The following is a 17,352-nucleotide window of genomic DNA, read 5'->3' as shown; positions in this document are numbered from 1 at the left end:
TGTGCAGCAAGCATGCTGGGATTCACTGGGGGATATTTGCCTGTCTTCTTACAGGATTTGACACCAGCATCCTACCAATCTGTAAGGACTCTTTAGGCTGGATGTTCAACAAACTTGACATGAACTACGACCTGCTGCTGGATCCCTCAGAGATCAGTGCCATTTATCTTGATAAGTATGAGCCATGCGTCAAGCCTCTCTTCAACTCCTGCGACTCCTTCAAAGACGGAAAGCTTTCCAACAATGAGTGGTGTTACTGCTTCCAGAAGCCAGGTGGTGAGTTGTACAATTTGCAGTACAAAGAGAAGTTGTTTGGGTCTCACAGAGTTTAAATTTTGATTGACCTGTTTGTAGGGTAGTTGGTAGTCAGTTGCATTACAGAGCTCGTGTCTCCAGCTCTGGTGTAAAAGAGCATCGTGTAACAACGTTTGATGTCACAGATGAACTATATTAACGTTCCCTGATGATTAAAACAAAGCAGTACTAAGTGCCAGCAAACAGTCTAGAAATAAGCTCTATTGCTAATGGACAGCTCAAGAACATATTCTCTTATTAATGCAGAAACTAGTCTATTAGGAAATAAAAAATTAGAGGGCTGGCAGCTTGTCAGTTTGGTGAAAAGAAAGGAAAAACAGTTTAACAGTGAAACTGGCCCTCAAACTCTTTTCTCAAACACAGTGTGCTGCAATTACTTTTTTTTAATTAGTAGAGCTAATGATATGAATTTGTTTTGCAGTACAGTACCAGCATATGGGCCTCTTCCATTCCCAGGTGTACCATAGGCTACATTTCATGTCAGCAGCGAATCCAGTCATTAGATTCTGTCCTGTACCATCTGGAAACTGATTCTCATACATTATATTTTAGGTCTTCCTTGCCAGAATGAAATGAATAGAATTCAAAAGCTCAGTAGAGGGAAGAGTCTGCTGGGTAAGTTCGATTACTTGCCATTCATTTACTCAACTAATTAAAGCTTCTGTGATTATTGTAACTTTATATGCAGTAATGGTTTTTCAATTAGGGACTAATGTTTTGAATCAGGAGTATGCACCACAGAGTTTAGACCTGATACTATGAAATTAAACAAATCATGAGATAGCAACATACAGAACAGATGTCAGCATGGCAACAGGTTTAGAACTAATTTACAGCCAACCAGAAATATTCAGCCTCGTCTGAGCAGAGCTAAATATTGCCCTCATCAGCTGGTAGGGCAGCACTAAGCACAGAGGCTGTTTGATAGTCAAGCCTCCCATCTTTCACTGAAGGGGCAACAGTTCTTAGCCCGTGGGTTCATGGCTTCCTCCAGCCATGGTGCAATGCATGCTGCATGCCTTGGGGCTCAGTTTTCATAGACTCGTAGAATCATAGAATGGCCTGGGTTGAAAAGGACCTCAAAGATCATCGAGTTTCAACCTCCCTGGTGAGTGCAGGGTCCCATCAGTTTTGTCTGATGTTTAAAAGCATTCCAGTGTATTCTGTGTATATGACTCTCAGGCCAAGACTATGAAAACAGGAACTTGCATCATCTCATCTAATGCATCCCACCAGCATGCTCTGTGCTCTGAGGTGTGGTAGAATCATAGAATATCCCAGGTTGGAAGGGATCCATAAGAATCATCAAGTCCAACTCCTGGTATTGCCAGTCCCTCTCTCTGCCAACTACTGAGAGCCTGTAGCAGAAATGCAAGTCGTGGCTTGAACCAGTGACTGAGCACCTGGTGGGAAGGCAGGGCCAACCCAGGGGTGCTCAGGTGTATGCAGTGCACCTGAGTGCCCAGAAGGGGTGGAGCCAGGATCCACCCCTTCCCAGACCTCATTTAAGGGTTGGCAGTGGAGAAGAGGGTATCTCCCTGGAGATCTCTGCATACCTGAGGCCTTCTGATGGTAAGCAGCTTTTTTTACTTTGTTTCTGTGTCCATGGCTGCTGCATTTGGGCTTGTCCTTATTTGCTACAGCTAAAGACTTTGTCACCTGACTACTATCACTGTACTTTCCGTCACATAATAGTGTTACAGAGCCTAGATTGATACATCTCAGAACTTATACTGCTCTGCTAGATATTTAAAATTAGTAATTTTAAGGTAACTAATTTCACCTCCTAAAATACAGTATTACGCAGCGTGGAGTTCATGTGGTGGATCTCAGTGAAGCTTCTGCCCCAGCGCATTCATGCACATAGAGCCAAACCATGTGAGGCATCTCAGCATGGATTAAAATCTGTGTGCTTACAGAACAAAGTGAATTTCACCCTAGGAGAAGGAGCCTGGCTTGATGCAGACGCATGCTGCCATCCTTAGTACCATGTCTGTTTTTCACCAGCATCACCAGCTGTGGCACGGAGCATCCACAGCAGCGCTGCTGAAACAAATTTCAGGCTCCAGGCTGTTCCTCAGGCTGCTCTCCCATTGTGGTCTGATGTTTCTAGATACTCATTAGCAGACCCTGAGCTTCTGCAAATTTCATCTTTGCCAAACCCTGCTGTTCCTAGAAGCTAGTGCTTTGGGCTCAGGGTTCAGGTAACTTGTGAACAATTCCAACTTGGACTTTGTGGTTTAAAATAAGAATATTCCCAAAGGCCACGGGGACTATGGTTTTGTTCCATCATCTTTTCATAGCACGTTTGCATAAAGATTAAGACGTTTCAGAGCTAGAGCTCCTGCTGAGCATCGCTGTGGGAGCGAAGGCGGGATTGATCACTCCATTGTATGTGTGCTACATTCCATAAACATTTTGCTTTTTTCGTTCAAATGCGTGTCATGGTAGAGGAAGCCAGTGTGCTGTTGGCCTCATGGGTCTCGTGATTTCAAAGCCACCTGAAAGAATAAAAAGCCCAGTTCCTAACGGCTGCCTTTCACTGTCCCATATTTATTTTATGCATTGCTGTTATTTGCTTAATGCAATAAGCATCATCTAGGCTGAAACATAAAGGGTTTGTTCTAGTGCGGGGGATAAATAATGATGGTACTGCAGGTAGGCAACATGCAGGCAGTTGTACTGCATGGCACTGAAAGCTGATCACAATAACACGAGCAAAGTGACAGCGTTACAGCAGTAAGAATGGTCCCTCACCACAAATAAATTCTAGTCAGCCGCATCCAAAAAAATAAAGGGTAAAAGTGGGTAAGCTCAACAAATCAAGTGTCAGACACAGAATGTTCAACAAGCTAGAAAATAATATAGAGAAGAGCTTCGTGCTTCACCTGCCTTGAGACTGCCTGCATAATGACACCTGTCTGTGAGATTTTAATCTGATCTCATCGCTATTTATATAGAGGAAAAAAAACACACATGATTTTTCAGTGAAAAGACAAATGGAAAATGAGACATACACAGGACAAAAAAACACCACTTGTAGCAACAGCAGAGACTGAAACGAGATGAGTGTTTTCAGAGAAACACGTCTTTAGTTATTCTCTTTCCCTCTCTGTACCTGACATATAGAGCACAGCATTTACAGTCTGGACAGCGTGCATGAGGAAGATTTCTGTTCATTTGTATCCATTGATAAAAAATGATGACTTTTGATATTTTGTTCTCTCTATATTTTTCAACACACATGACACTTGCAGCAAAGTACTTCAAAGCCATTGCCATTAGATATGTTGAATTTGGAGACTTTCAAATAGAGCCTAGCATCCCAGGGGACTGAATTAAAAAGTAAACAGCACTATTCATCTTTTCCTACCAGATTTATCTAGAGTACAATTAACTGCAGAGAGTGTACTTTTAGAGCATACAACTGTGCATCCTGATAATGTTTCTCCCACATCACTAAGGTAATAAATTTCTGCTCCCGTCACTGTTTTTTTTCTATCTCAGCCCTGTGAATTCAGCTGGCATAATAGCTAATACAGGGAGCTAGCACTTAATTCTGTCTAGCTTTTACCGGTGTGCTTCGCTATCTTTAGCATATAATTATTCTCCCCGTGTCCTCCAAGGAAGCAGAGTGTTATATAGATAAGGAAAAATGCAAAAAAAAAAAAAAAAAGAGACATAAAGAGGATATAGGTGCAGCAGTGCTGTTCCAGTTGGCAGGGAATAATTAAATACTCTGTGGAACAGAGAAAGACAGAGGAAGCGTGATTCCTTGGCCTGAGGCAGGCAGTGGGGAGCAACTAAGGTGAAGCGGTGGATAGTAAAACTGCAGCCCCCTCCACAAAGTGCCACAGAGATGGGAAGCACTGGCTGTGCAAGAAACACAGAGAAGGGAGAGGAAATGGAAAGGACACAGGAATTCCCTTTTCCTTCCAAATTGTATGGCTGTTCCCAGATGCCCAATCAAATTCAATGCCGCTGAAAAATTCCAACCAAAACTTGTAGGCAGAGCTTACTTGTAATACACACAGGGCCTGATTTTCTTAGGATTTACAGGATGAATCATCCTTTTGTACACCATTTGCTCCCAGTGATATTCTGTCCTCACTGGATTATCACCTGCACCTGACACAGGAGAGGACGTGCTGCAGGCTTCTCCCTGATGGCTGGCACACAGCATGACATCTGCTCAATATGTAAAGTCCCAGTATTAGATCCCAATTGGCACAAAGTTCCTCTGCAGAAAGAGAAGTGCTTTCTACTCTACACTGTGACCCGAAGTGCAAATCCTTTCCACACATAGTTATCTTGGCAATGAGCCTGGGTCATTTTTTAATCTATGCCTTTTACAGTCATCCTGGAACATTTTTAATACTTTACAAGAAACATAGTGAAACTCTGTGAAAAGGTCTGCCTCCAAAAAAAAGGGAGGGGTTGCGTTGCCCAAGGACAAGAGAAAGGATGAGACAGTTTAGAAATACCGAGGCTATGCCCTTCCTACCCTGCAAAGCCACATAGGTCCCCCTCTCCTTGGTTGTTCCTGGAGCCAGAAGCACAGCTGCTGTAACAGGGGAGCACACCAGCACATGAGCACATTTTCCAAGGTTTTGAATAGTCTGATAAACACCTGAAGCATTTGGAAGAGAGAGGATATGAGCATAAATATGAAAAAAAAAAAAAAAACCACCACTGGAAGAAGGGATTGAATAGTTGAGCATTAACTTGTAAAAACCTCCAGAGCTGAATATATGTGCGCGATGATTAGAACCCTTTTTTTCTGATAAATAGTAAACATGAGTAGTCATCATTGTGCTTACGTTTGTGTATGACCATAGTGGTGGTTCCTATAAGCAAACTTAGCACAAGAATGTACTTTGAAGTTATCTAAAATACTTTCACTAAAATGATCTACAAAACTGATCGGATATACAAAAATTTCTGCTGACATTCAAGGATTTCTCTTCTAATCTTCCAGACCTACATTATTGGCAATTAAGCATTAGAAAAGATCTGTAGTGCAGCATGCTTGGAAACTCAAGGATGTTTATATATAAACATATAAACATGAAATTGACTGACCTCCATTTTTATGTCTTTTATATGGGAAATTTCACGGCATTTTGGCAGCATGATCTCATTTTTTTGTGAGAAATTTAGAGAAAATAGCCCCTTTGACACATGAACTGTCTGAAGAGACGCCGTACACATGGAACTAGTTTTAAAACTTCCTGTGTGACACCAGTAAATCATGGGTGTCATTGACAAAGGAGAAAATACTTTCTCCAGAGCCATTTGAGATGAGAGATTTGGGGCAAGGGTAGGTTTCTGCCTTGTATCAAGTTGAAGCAATTGGCGAAGAATGGAAAATGATTGTATTGACCTCCCCTGGGAATAATCTCGAAGGACAAGAGAGCTTTTCATATTGAAGAGCATTCCTCTATCAGCTGCAATTGGTGGGAACAATAGCAGGGGTTTCTCCTGAGGGCTCACCTGTCTATGGAAACCAGAATGAAGCACACTCTGCAAGACTGAACTGTGTTGGTTTTATTGTGAGATAAACCTTAGGCTTCAAATCTGAAGACTGGGAGATTTCAGTACCTGTTGTCCCTCTCTGTAAACCTCTATGCATTAGTTCTTTTATGCATGGAAACTCTCAGTGAGTCAGAAATGCTTGAGATGAGTATGAATAGCAAGCAGATGGCAGATACCTTCCAGGGATAATTACAGTGTTGTGGAAAGACTTATATGATAAACAGTGAAGGAGTGCAAATGGAAGGAAAATGCAGAATTAATGAAGTTGGGGTAATACTCCAGTTGGGAAGAAAAGCTTAAAACCTGGAGTTAAATCTGAACGAGACTATGGGAATACTAATCATTCCGAGACAGTCTGAACTCATCTTTAGTAGCGTATGCCTTCAGCCCCCGCGTGCTACCACAAAGTCACGCACTGCATAGTGACCAGGGTGGCTGAGGGTAGTTAATCATTTATAATTTCTGCTCCCTTTTAGCCACCAGATAGTCTCAAGAGTTTTCTTGCCAACACTGTGAAGATTTTCATGTAAATAAGCAACAAGCCCATCACAGACCTGCTTAATCCTACCGAGGCTTGTGTGACTGATTATGTCCTCTATTTTATTCAGGTGCTTTCATCCCACGGTGCAACGAAGAAGGATATTACAAAGCCACTCAGTGCCATGGCAGCACAGGGCAGTGCTGGTGCGTTGATAAGTACGGCAATGAGATAGCTGGCTCGAGAAAGCAGGGGACGGTTAGTTGTGGTGAGTAATGACATGCTCTCCTCAGATAGCGAACGAATTAACATCGTTGTAAGGCCTGCCATTGCTGTTAGACAGAATATGATAACACAAGTGACAACAGCAAAACGTAGGTACCAGTGTTCAAAGTGCTCAAGTGGTTTCCAATTCCTATTACAAATGGGGCCCTTATACACACATTTGTCCCTCGGACTGAGGGGCTACAGCAAAATGGAGCACACAACAGCCAGTGTTAAAAGGATGCTTTTGTTACTACCAGTGTGGGATTTGTCACTGATATTGTAATTAAGGCTACAGGTTGCAGGGTTATTAAATACATTGCTCTGTGTACTTTGGAACACATATCAATGGAGACTTCACAAACAATGTCTTTGCAGGGAAAGGAAGGCCTAACTACAAATTTTTATAAATTAGCAATCAAGCCCAAGAACATTGTTGACAGTACAATATGGTGAAGGTATATACAATCACCAGTTAGCTGTCTTACCTAGGCAAGAAGTATTTCAGTGCCATTGCTTTGGTGTGCTTGAGTGATGGCTGTAGATGCAGCTGTTGTAATTCCAGAAGAAGAGAGACCTAGAACAGCATCACGGGTGTAAGGCTCAATAGATGTATTTGCAAAGTGTGCATTTTATGCACTTAAATAAAATGAATTTATGGAATATTTCTAGCATAGCCTAGTTTCCTTAATCATAATGGGTTAAAAGCATTTTTAAGTAATTATTTTCTGGCCTGCATGCATGTGAACTGAGTCAGTCTTAAAATCAGTTGGGAGCAGAGTGATGCAGTTGTTCATGCACGAAAATTTTTTAGAGTAAATTAATATATAAATTTATCCCAGTTCAGGATAAAAAGTGAAATTTATAGATTGTTTCATGAACAACTGAGCCAATTAATTAAAAAAGTAACTTGCAAATGCCAATGGCTTGAATGACAAGAGTAGCGATGTACGAGGTGACTTGGTGTCACATGAGGAAATGACTGTTCCCACTTACCTATTTCAGAAGAGGAGCAAGAAACCTCAGGGGATTTTGGCAGTGGTGGATCTGTTGTGTTGCTGGATGATTTGGAAGAGGAACCTGAAGCAGCAAAAAAAGACAAAGAAGGGAAACTGAAGATTCATGTAAGAGCAGCTAATGAAGACGATGAAGATGAAGATGATGATAAGGATGATGAAATTGGTTATATATGGTAGTGCCCATTGTTCTGAGGACTCACGTTTTGCACAATATTGCAAGTCACATCATATCTCTGCAATTGTATCTGAGAGTACCTGGCACAAATATTCCCTCCCAACTGAGTTTAATTTTGTATAGTCTATTTAATTTGGAAGACAGCTTTTTTTTTTTTTTTTTCCCAGCAAGGACTGTTTGGAATACAGCTTTTGTTCTGTTGGTTTGGGAGATTTTTCTCTATCCACAGGGGCAATGAGTTTTGTTCCAAAAACATTTCATGTCTTAATCCTCAGTTACACAGCTTATGACACATATCTCGTGAAAGAAGAATCACAGAAGGGCTCAGCAAACTGGTACAAGGCTTAGAAGCCCATCTGATGTTATCACAGACAATTTGTATCATAAATTGCTATCTGGATCATATCAGAAACAGTCATTTTTCTTTCATAGGAAAGGAAAAGGAGGTGTCTCCTTCTCTACTCCATATTTATTGCACTCCAGTTGATTAAATACCTTTGGTAGTGATTTCTGGCTCCCCAGAACCAGGGCTTTAGTCCAGAAAGAAACCCACTGGTGGGATTTTATTTTCCTTACATTCTTTGAGAATGTGTCCGACAGGTTTAGTCCAACCTCACTGAAGAACAAACTCCCACCGGATCATAGTTCAGCTCTCTGCCACTGTTTATTGGGTTAGGTAACACAACCTTGATCTTCAGAGGTGCTGAGAACCTGCAGCTATCACAAATCAAACCCCACAGGCAGGGAACAGCATCCATCTGCCTTTCCAAGTGTTTGAGGAAAGAGACTTCAGTCAATTTGTAGCATCACAACTGCCTCCATAGCCATTCCCCAGTATCTGGCTGAACTCCTTTGCACTCAGTGTTGCATTAACGTCACACAGGCCCCTGCATCCCGGCTCACACACCACAGGCTGCCTGGTAAGCACTCCCTCACTGCAAGGCTGTGCAGCTTTCAGAGCCACTCACCATCAAAAGTAATAAGCTGTCATTTCTTTAATTTAAATAGTTAATATGTATTTGGCCTGTTTTAAAAAGCAACTTGATGTGGGAGTGCTTCAAAAGCCTAACTCCTGCTCGGCGTGAGAGACTGCACGCTCCTGACGTGCACACACACAAAAAGAATAGTATTAAAATGCAATCTGTGTTCCCCTCAGCATCAGCCATGTATTTATAGCTCTACAATTGTATCACAGCACACTGACATTAAATTATTTGCTGTGTCCTTTCCCGTGGCAGCTCTCTGATGCAGGAACATACTGTGGTGACCTTTCATTATTTTTGCCATTTTCAGGACCTCTAAGTAGGAAGAGCCAAGGAAAGCACTATGCATCCACACACAAACTGCCTGGTGGCGGGGTAGGCACTCTTGGCTTCATTTTAATTAATTGTAGAAAAACTCTTAGGAACAAATTTACCCTCAGCTTACCTCCCCACAAACGGTCTTGTTCTCCACGCTCATTTATTTTTCTGCATTCCTGCATCCCTTTGCAGTGGCTCTTCCAGCTGTGTGCATCACTGCAGAGGGCACGCAGTCCATCCCTTCTGTCCACACCTCACAGGGCACAGCCCGTCCAGCCAAACCCTCGCAAGGAACCAGGTCCAAGCTTGCAGGACTCCTGCGTCTTGTGCAAAAATCTGCAACTGGTTAAATAAAAACCTGTTAAAAAAGGCTTTGTAAAGGAATGCAGACATCCTTCAGTTTACGTGAGCAGAGGTGCCACCAGCAACCAATTCTCATCCCCACTGATCCTGTCCTAGCTGTAATCTTCTATGTCTGACCGTTCCAAATCAGCACTGGGAAAATACAATTTTATTATAGACCAGTTCAGTAGGCTGCAGCTATAACACAGTTTCAAGAAAATAATATCACATAATGGGGCAGGGCCTCATCAGGAAGGCACCAGACAGATCTTTGTGCTTTGAATGGCAGCTCAGACTGCATTTTGCCTCGAGTGAGCTCTCAAATAGCATGAAGCGATTTAACAAAGCCCTGCTGAAATCCACCAGCACTGTCCGGTGTTTGGGGGACCTGAATTTTATATATACGTATAAGCGTATATTGAGACAATAACTCTAAGAAGGTGTTTTATTTCTTTAGACTAAAAACAGACAAGAAATCTACCAAGAACCAATTCTTTGCCGGATCAAACCCTTTTCTTCTTCATGCTTTGTAAAGGATTTGATTTGCTCGCAGCTTAATTTAATTCCTTTCTTTTTTCTTTTTTCTTTCCCAAAGCAGAATTTCCCATCTGCATCAAGTCATTGACCTTTCAAACATTTTCTCATTGTGAAAAATGGAATCGGAGTTGCCCCATTCTTTTAGAGACACAAACCAATTTTTAATCTCATTTTCTTTTCATATTAGGGGCTATGAAATACTGTTAGGCATTGCTTTATGGTTCAAGGTGTCCTTTTAACTACTGTGGTTAAATCAAAATCTCCTTGAGTTCAGATTTCAGCACAGTTGGGTTTTTTGGGTCATTACTGGCCTTTGCTGTGAACACAAAGAATCCTTTTCTTTTCCTTGTCTTTTTTTCCAAGCTATTCCGTACTATTATTTTAAACTGTTAGACTGTTTATTTAATATTTATTCTACAGTTTATATTGAAAATGTAAAGTTTATATTTAAAACAACACTGTTTGTTAGTGAATGCTTCTCCTTGCCTCTCCAGCCTAGTCTGTTAGTCTCAGTGTACATTTCTGGCATGGGAATATTTTGATATTAGAAGTTTTGTAGCATTTTTCCCTTCAAGCAGCAAATGACATAGATCTAAGGTCATCACTCGGTACAGACCACCGGCTCGCCCAAGCTTAGCTTCCTACATTTGTTGGCTTTTATTGCAGTCCCTTCTGTATGCCATTCAAGTTCCTTTAATACATAGACTGCTTTGTACAGTTACTATACATCAAAAAGCCCTTTCTACAGTAGGTGGTTTTTGGTCTTTTTATACTTTTCTCAATGCTGTTGATGTCCGTTACTGTTCAATGTGTAGATCTGTAAGAAGAGATCCAAATATTACGTGTTTCAGTTTGATGTCCCTACTGTAGATGGATGTAGGCTATCATAGTAAGTAGAACTGCATAGTAAATTCTGAATGCTTTTTCCATACGGAGTTAAGTGGAATGTGAACATTTTGCTATCTTTCTTTGGTTAACTGTAAATGCTTAACTGTAGTCTGGAATAGTTGCATTTTTGTCTGTCTCAATAAATTTTAATTTGTCTGCGACTCATGATTACCTGTCTTGAATTTTATTAAACTTTGGGGACCAAAAATACGGCAGCACCTTGAGTCAGCATTTAATCATGCATGGAAATGGATGGTCTTTTATATTTGGTTTATACCTGTTACCTCTGTACAATGTCATCCATAATCTGTGAAGTTAATGTAAGGTCTCTAGAAAGCTGTATTTTAGAAGCAGAAATGAAGTCAAACTGAAAGCAACGATTGTACCAACACCAGAACTTTTCAAATAAAATAGATTGTTTAAGGAAATGAGCTGTAGGAAGGTGTGAGGGGAACTTCCAGTGTTATTTCCTCCCCAGTTTGCAAATTGTTGTGTTTTTCTCTCTCTTCTGGAGGAATCAGGGGCAGTTTTACAAACAGACACCGTTACACTGTTACATACAGCACAAATGAAGACAAAAATGCACTGAATGCAACTGGGGGGAAGCCATTCTCAGTTCTAAATAAGTGGACGTGTGTCTCTGTTATTAAATTCTAGTTCCATTTAGTTAACTAACTTTAAACAGCCAACATCATTACAGTGCTAATTACGGAATTATAAATGTTCCTCCATCACCTTTCCTCTCTGCACTTCAAATATTTTTGTCAATATTAAATTGCCACATGAAAGTATGAAATCTGTTTTCAAAGATGAGTGCGGTGATGATCTCATGTAATAGCTTTAGAGCTCATCTGTCCTTACACCACTGGCTGAGCTGTCTCCTCTAAGAGCAGAATCTGTCCAGAGCACAACTGAAACTTCTGTTACATTGATCTTATTCATTGGTTTGTTTTTACTACTGGTAACACACCCTGCTGTCCAGCATGCTGCCTTACCTGTCTGAGAAGATAAGAGCTTTCCATTTCCAAACCCAGGGAGACCTTTTTGAAGTGTTTGATCTTTCACATTTAAGTGATTGAGCAGCACCAGATGTCAGACACTGTGACACTCAGGGCTGAAAGGCAAACACACAAACAAACTCGTGAGCTTAAGAGCGTGTGGGCTGCTAATGAGATTTTAATGGTGGGGAAATGGTTAAGGAGTGGATGGTGCTGAACCTCTTCGAGATCCAAAATTGCAGGGACTGAAGCCCCCACGTTCAGCATCACCACTGCCCTCCCTGAGCAGAAACCCAGCAGTGCCTCCTGTGACCACCTTTCTGCATCAGCCCCTGCTGTCCTTGCTCCCCCGCTTTGGGATACCCACTGCTGAGAGTGGTTTCCCTCCCTCGGATGAGGTTGAGCTGCTGTTTCATCACCTGTACGGTGCTAATTTCTTCTGTAACAACCTGTACTGGGCTAAACGCTGTGAATCAGTCCTTGGATATCAGACATTCAAATACTCACAGCAGATTGTCATGTCCCACCTGCCGTGTCCTGATAAGGTTTGTTGTTTTATCTCGAGCTTTCCCATTTCGGTGTAGAATCTTGGACCAATTCTCAAGAAGTTCCTTCTAAGGGATACAGCCTTTGCCAACTGATATTGCAGTATGTCTGTTGCTGAAGCACTGCTCCAGCAATGGTAAGAGGTTGGTCTGGGCATAAGATAAAGTGGTGAGCAGGGCTGGCTCTTACCTGGAGGACAACAGAGTCCATCCTCTCCCAAACACCATGCTTCCCATCCTCAGGAAAACCTGCCAGCACAGGCACTGGGTGGTGTTGGTACCTCTGGGAAAAGGGACACAGGACAAATGACAAGATTAACTCTTTACACGGAAATAGCCTTTTTCCTCCTGTTTTCGAGCATACAAATACTATTCTCACGTTAAATAATATTATTTTGCTAGTGATCATACTTTTTTTTCCTCTGAAACCTCCCTTGCCAGATGTATTCTTACACACACAGTCTTTTTTTCTCTCTTACAAAGCTTTCTGATGAGAGCCACACCAGCTATGAAGCATTAGCATCAGTGCCTTCACTGATGATTAGCTTCATTTTTCCTTAAATACTGACAGTCGAAGGGTGAGATATTAGAAAGAAAAATCATGTCAAAACAGTTTTGCATGCAGTGCAGCTCTCCAGTTAGGTTAAAAGGAGGCAGAGTGCTATTAACAAGCCTTTGCCTTTCTGAGCACCCACACCACCTTTCTGGAGGGCTGGGGGATGCAGGGGAAAGAGCAGGCGTTATCCTGCCTTGCAAGAAGGAAAAATAAAGGGTCAAAAACGAGATTTCAGTAAGCGAGGAGGAGAGGAGCAGCCCCACGGGACGTGGGTGAGCTCTCAGAAAAGTTCCTACTTTTCTTCAGGGCAATGCAAATTCCCACCGACTTAAGCAGCTCAAGATCAGCCCATCACAACCCACGAAGTGCAGAGGCGGCTTTCTGCCATGAGCTGGGTTGCTCCTGTCCCCTGTGAGCAATACCAAGTAAGTGCTTGAAATGAACGCCTGAAAGCTAGGATTAAAAAAACAACAACAAAACCACACAGTGGCAGTCCAGGAGGAAGGGAAGAGCACGGCCAGTGAGCGTGTTCAATATTTCCCAGCGCTATATCAGCCCAATCTTGAGGCAAAACGCTCTGCTCTAATATGTGCATTAAGTGCCTATGGAAGCACCCTCCCAGCTGTACCTCTACAAGAAACCCCACTGCTGACACCAGGTTTAGAAAGAAATATGGTGTCTGGCAGCAACTGGTCTCATGTATCCACTTCTTTCAGGGCTTACTATAAATTCCTGCAATTCTATGTTAAAAGGTTGGGCAGAGAGAGAGTGAGTTCATAAAGAAAACTTAACACGCAGGGTCCCTGCCAGGTACTAACTGTCACTCCTCATCTATAGTTACTCAATAAAAATCATTGTTGGAGCATGACTCCACTTCCTTTCCCAGCCAATACATTTGCAATCTGGCCCTTGAACATGGAAAAATCCAGTGTACTGTTAGAGGAAAAGTTCAGATACACGCTGGCTTATGCTTTGAAAATGAATTACCTGATCTGACATTATTTGCAATTTTTGAAAGACTTGCAGTTTTTGATACTGGCTTTTCTGTGCTAAATATCCCAAATTCAATTAACACAAATATGGTCAAGAAAAAGTCAGCACAAGTAGGAATATACCGACATAGATTTGCTCCATCACAGATGACATCAATTTATCACAAGTGGCAAGGAATCGACCTAAATAGCTACTAGCCTAAAGTAAAATTAAATAAAAGCAAGTCAGTAACAAGATGTAGGCTTTCACAGATTAGCGTAGGCTACTGAAATACAGTGGGTTACAAGGGGCTGTTACAGAAGATCAATACTTCCAGTGCTTTTAGCAGCTTTTTTTGGTGGCTGCCAAGGCCAGTCCTGTTGCAGCAGGGTGCAAATCTGCTCCAATCACCTCCTCTTGCCCCATGGCCAGCACCGAAGGGTGGGCAGCACATCTGGTTACACAAAGGGACTGCAATAGATTTCTTTTGGCAAGCAAGAGAGAATAGTTTGGCTCAGCTGGCTGCTGTGGTAGAACATCATGGGGTTTGCTAAACCATCCAAAATAACACTGATGGTCCTGTCTGCTCTCAAGCCCAATCTCCATCCTCATTTGAAATCATTTGCTTCAGTCGTCAGTAGGTGGTGTTTCCTTTCCTTTGTTTCTTTTTTTTTTTTTTAATTTTGTCCCCAAGCCTTTGAGTTAATTAAGTTTTAACAATGAGCTGTATCAGTGTAGAACAGGATATCTGATTGCTCATCTGTTTTACATAATTGATTAATTAATAACCTTGCTAATTGAGTCTCATGAAACCCTCTGTTAATCCGGGCCAAGGCTCTGTCCCAAACCACTGCTTGTAGGGTTACATTAAGACCAGGACATTTTGGCTCTGCAGGGCACAACGCATCATCAGCGTGCCAGGGCCTTGGGGATGCTTCAGAGGCTCACAATTTGGAGGGTGAACCTTGTCTTATCTGCACCACATTTCAAAACTGCTGCCTGCTCTCCGCTACGCCCCCAGCAACTTTGGTGCTGTTTTATACCAGCTATCACCATTCAGCCTCACAGCCAAGCTCAGCTGGCAGCACATCCTACAGCTTCTGGCTGAGCACACTGCCAGCACGGCTGTACACCGCCGTGGCCAAGCAGCCTCCCCCCTCTTATCTGCGGCTCTGCACGCTGAGCTCTTCCCAAAGGCACTGCCGGATGCAGTGTGACCTGCAGCTTTCCTCAGGAGCAATCACAGCTGAAATAAGGCATAACGTGATGGATTCTGTGCAGCTTAATGGAAGGGGACTAGCCATAGAAATAACCACTGGCAATAGCCTGCATTTTAATACCATTTATTTTCTTGTTCTTGCCCCTCAGTGCAGAGCATGATGCACCTCTACCACCTGATAGCATCTTGCTATCCAGCAGCAAGGTGGAGGGGTGTGAGCTCTGCCTTTACCACTGCTCCTGAGGGCGGTTCCCAAAGCACCTTCCATCATCCAAGCAGCAAATACTATCCTTCAAATCTTCCCACTAACGAAACGTGTCCTCAAACCTACCTGCAATATGTGGGCACAAATCCACAAATCCAGCGATTTCACCCAATGCTTAGGGCTTTATTCCACTCAAGAGCTTAGCCCTTCTTGAAGCAAGATGGAGGTCGGCCTCTTTTCACAGCTAACCTGCAATAGGACAAGAGGCAATGGCTTTAAGTTGTGCCGGGGAGGTCCAGGTTGGATATCGGGAGAAATTTATTCTCTGAAAGAACAGTCAGGCACTGGCACAGGCTGCCCAGGGAGGTTATGGGGGTCACCGTCCCTGGAGGTGTTCCAGAACCGTGGAGAAGTGGCACTTGGGGACACGGTCAGTGGGCATGGGGGGGTTGGGCTGGGGCTGGACTTTGGAATCTCAGTGGTCATTTCCAACTTTACTGATTCTATTGTATTGTATTGCACAAATGAATTGAAAATGTCCTAAGAAAGTGATCACATTTTAAAACATCAAAGGAAAGTCCAAGTGCAGCCCCATTCCTCACCAAGAGTCCAGGCAGCAGATCTGTCAGCCCTCACGCATCCCAAAGCTCTTCCCACACCTCAGCACTGATCTCAGGCTGCTTTCCAACCTATGCACCATGACTGAGTCTCATCTGAACACGCTCTGTAGCACCACAGCACACGGAGGTCCTGCTGAGAACTTAATCCTGGGGATCTGGAGAGGATTTCGGCCCTGGAAACAAAGAGAAAGGTTAAAATGTTACACAGATATCTTGATATGTGCATCTGCAGGAGAAGCTAAGGACAGCGGCTGTTTGTTTCTGAATATCACATGGGCTCCTCAGACACTGGGGAAGGAAGGAAACAACAGGTAGCACCAAACTCCCCTTCTAAATGGCTAAACAAGGGAAGAGAAAGACCATCCCTCTTTTCTTCATTCCTCTGTGGTGGGGTGTGAAGGGCTGGTGGCATCGCTCCTGACACAGCATTCGTAGGGTGGGTGAGGGTATGAATTGGGCCAGCAGTGTGCCGTATTTCCACAGAGCCACTGAAGGGTCCAAGTAATGAATCCAAGGAATGATGGCTCCTGCCATCTCCAAGAGCTCTGATAACTGCTTCTCTTCTTGTTTTCCTCTCTCAGCCTTTTCCAGATTCACCACAGCAAGTTTTCCCTGAAGAAGGAACACATTTCAGGCCTGAAATGCTCTGATTATTTACAGTTTGTCACACCGTAATTTATATTTATTGTTTGTGGCTCTTATTTACACGTGTTCATTATTTTCCTATTTTAGTCATCTACCCTGCCTGTCCCCCCCCACTTTTTCAATTATCTCCCACACGCACAGTTTATCAATTATATTGCCAAGATGCTTTTAGAGAGCATAATTTGTTTCTAACGCATGATTTTTTGACAACATGATTTGTTTTCATGTTTGTCGAGAATTTTAAGATGACAGTGACTTTAGGGGCAGGGAACAAAGCACTATGAATTGTTCTCCTGCCCTCAGGTCTCCCACACAGCAGTGTTCATCAGCCTGCTCAGCAAATCCACACCGGTTCAGGTCTCAGTGCTGTTGCTTTCATCCCAGGAGAGTTTTTTAGAGTCTTTCAGAAACCCTGTGAGCGTTCTCTGTGCTGCTCTCCTAATGGCCAGCACCGCTGGGTCCCTCTGGAGATTGCTAAAACGTTGCTCTGGGCAAACGTCTGTGGGCTGAGCGGGTGTCTGATCCTCACCAGCTCACATGTACCTTATGGTGTTCGTTCTGGAGTAATCACCTTTAATGACAGCACTGAGGAGCACTGCTGTGCCCTGCCAGGTTTGGGGAGGAAACAAGTGGGGCCTACCCAGCAAAGAGCTGCCCTGCCCCAGCCTCTGCTCCACTGGGAGCAGTGAGTGCATCCCCAGCTGCTGCCCTTGGGGTCACTTGCCTCACAGGACTGAG

The 17,352-nt window shown here is 43.0% G+C and overlaps 1 protein-coding gene and 1 long non-coding RNA gene across 5 annotated transcripts in view; one reads left to right on the top strand and one right to left on the bottom strand.

Moving 5' to 3' along the window:
- The window catches only part of SPOCK1 (SPARC/osteonectin, cwcv and kazal like domains proteoglycan 1), a 257,432-nt gene extending 246,417 nt beyond the window's left edge, over positions 1-11,015 (top strand). For all 4 annotated transcript variants that reach the window (XM_021410534.1, XM_021410531.1, XM_021410533.1 and 1 more), the window contains 4 exons: positions 55-276; positions 868-930; positions 6,459-6,596; positions 7,598-11,015. In XM_021410534.1, the coding sequence (XP_021266209.1) occupies positions 55-276; positions 868-930; positions 6,459-6,596; positions 7,598-7,788 (614 nt within the window). In that variant the 3' untranslated portion in view covers positions 7,789-11,015. The remainder of the gene's footprint in view (positions 1-54; positions 277-867; positions 931-6,458; positions 6,597-7,597) is intronic.
- LOC110405320 overlaps positions 9,327-17,352 on the bottom strand; it is a 53,450-nt gene continuing 45,424 nt past the window's right edge. The window contains exons 2-6 of the long non-coding RNA XR_002442804.1: positions 15,952-16,142; positions 15,476-15,598; positions 12,588-12,680; positions 11,850-11,968; positions 9,327-9,429 (exon numbers count right to left, since the gene is read on the bottom strand). This is a non-coding gene — a long non-coding RNA (uncharacterized LOC110405320). The remainder of the gene's footprint in view (positions 9,430-11,849; positions 11,969-12,587; positions 12,681-15,475; positions 15,599-15,951; positions 16,143-17,352) is intronic.

This window comes from Numida meleagris, chromosome 12 (genome assembly GCF_002078875.1).
Source record: "Numida meleagris isolate 19003 breed g44 Domestic line chromosome 12, NumMel1.0, whole genome shotgun sequence".
In the NCBI taxonomy this organism is placed as follows: Eukaryota; Metazoa; Chordata; class Aves; order Galliformes; family Numididae; genus Numida; species Numida meleagris.
The sequence above is the reverse complement of the archived record's forward strand: the minus strand, read 5'-3'. Positions and strand labels throughout refer to the sequence as shown.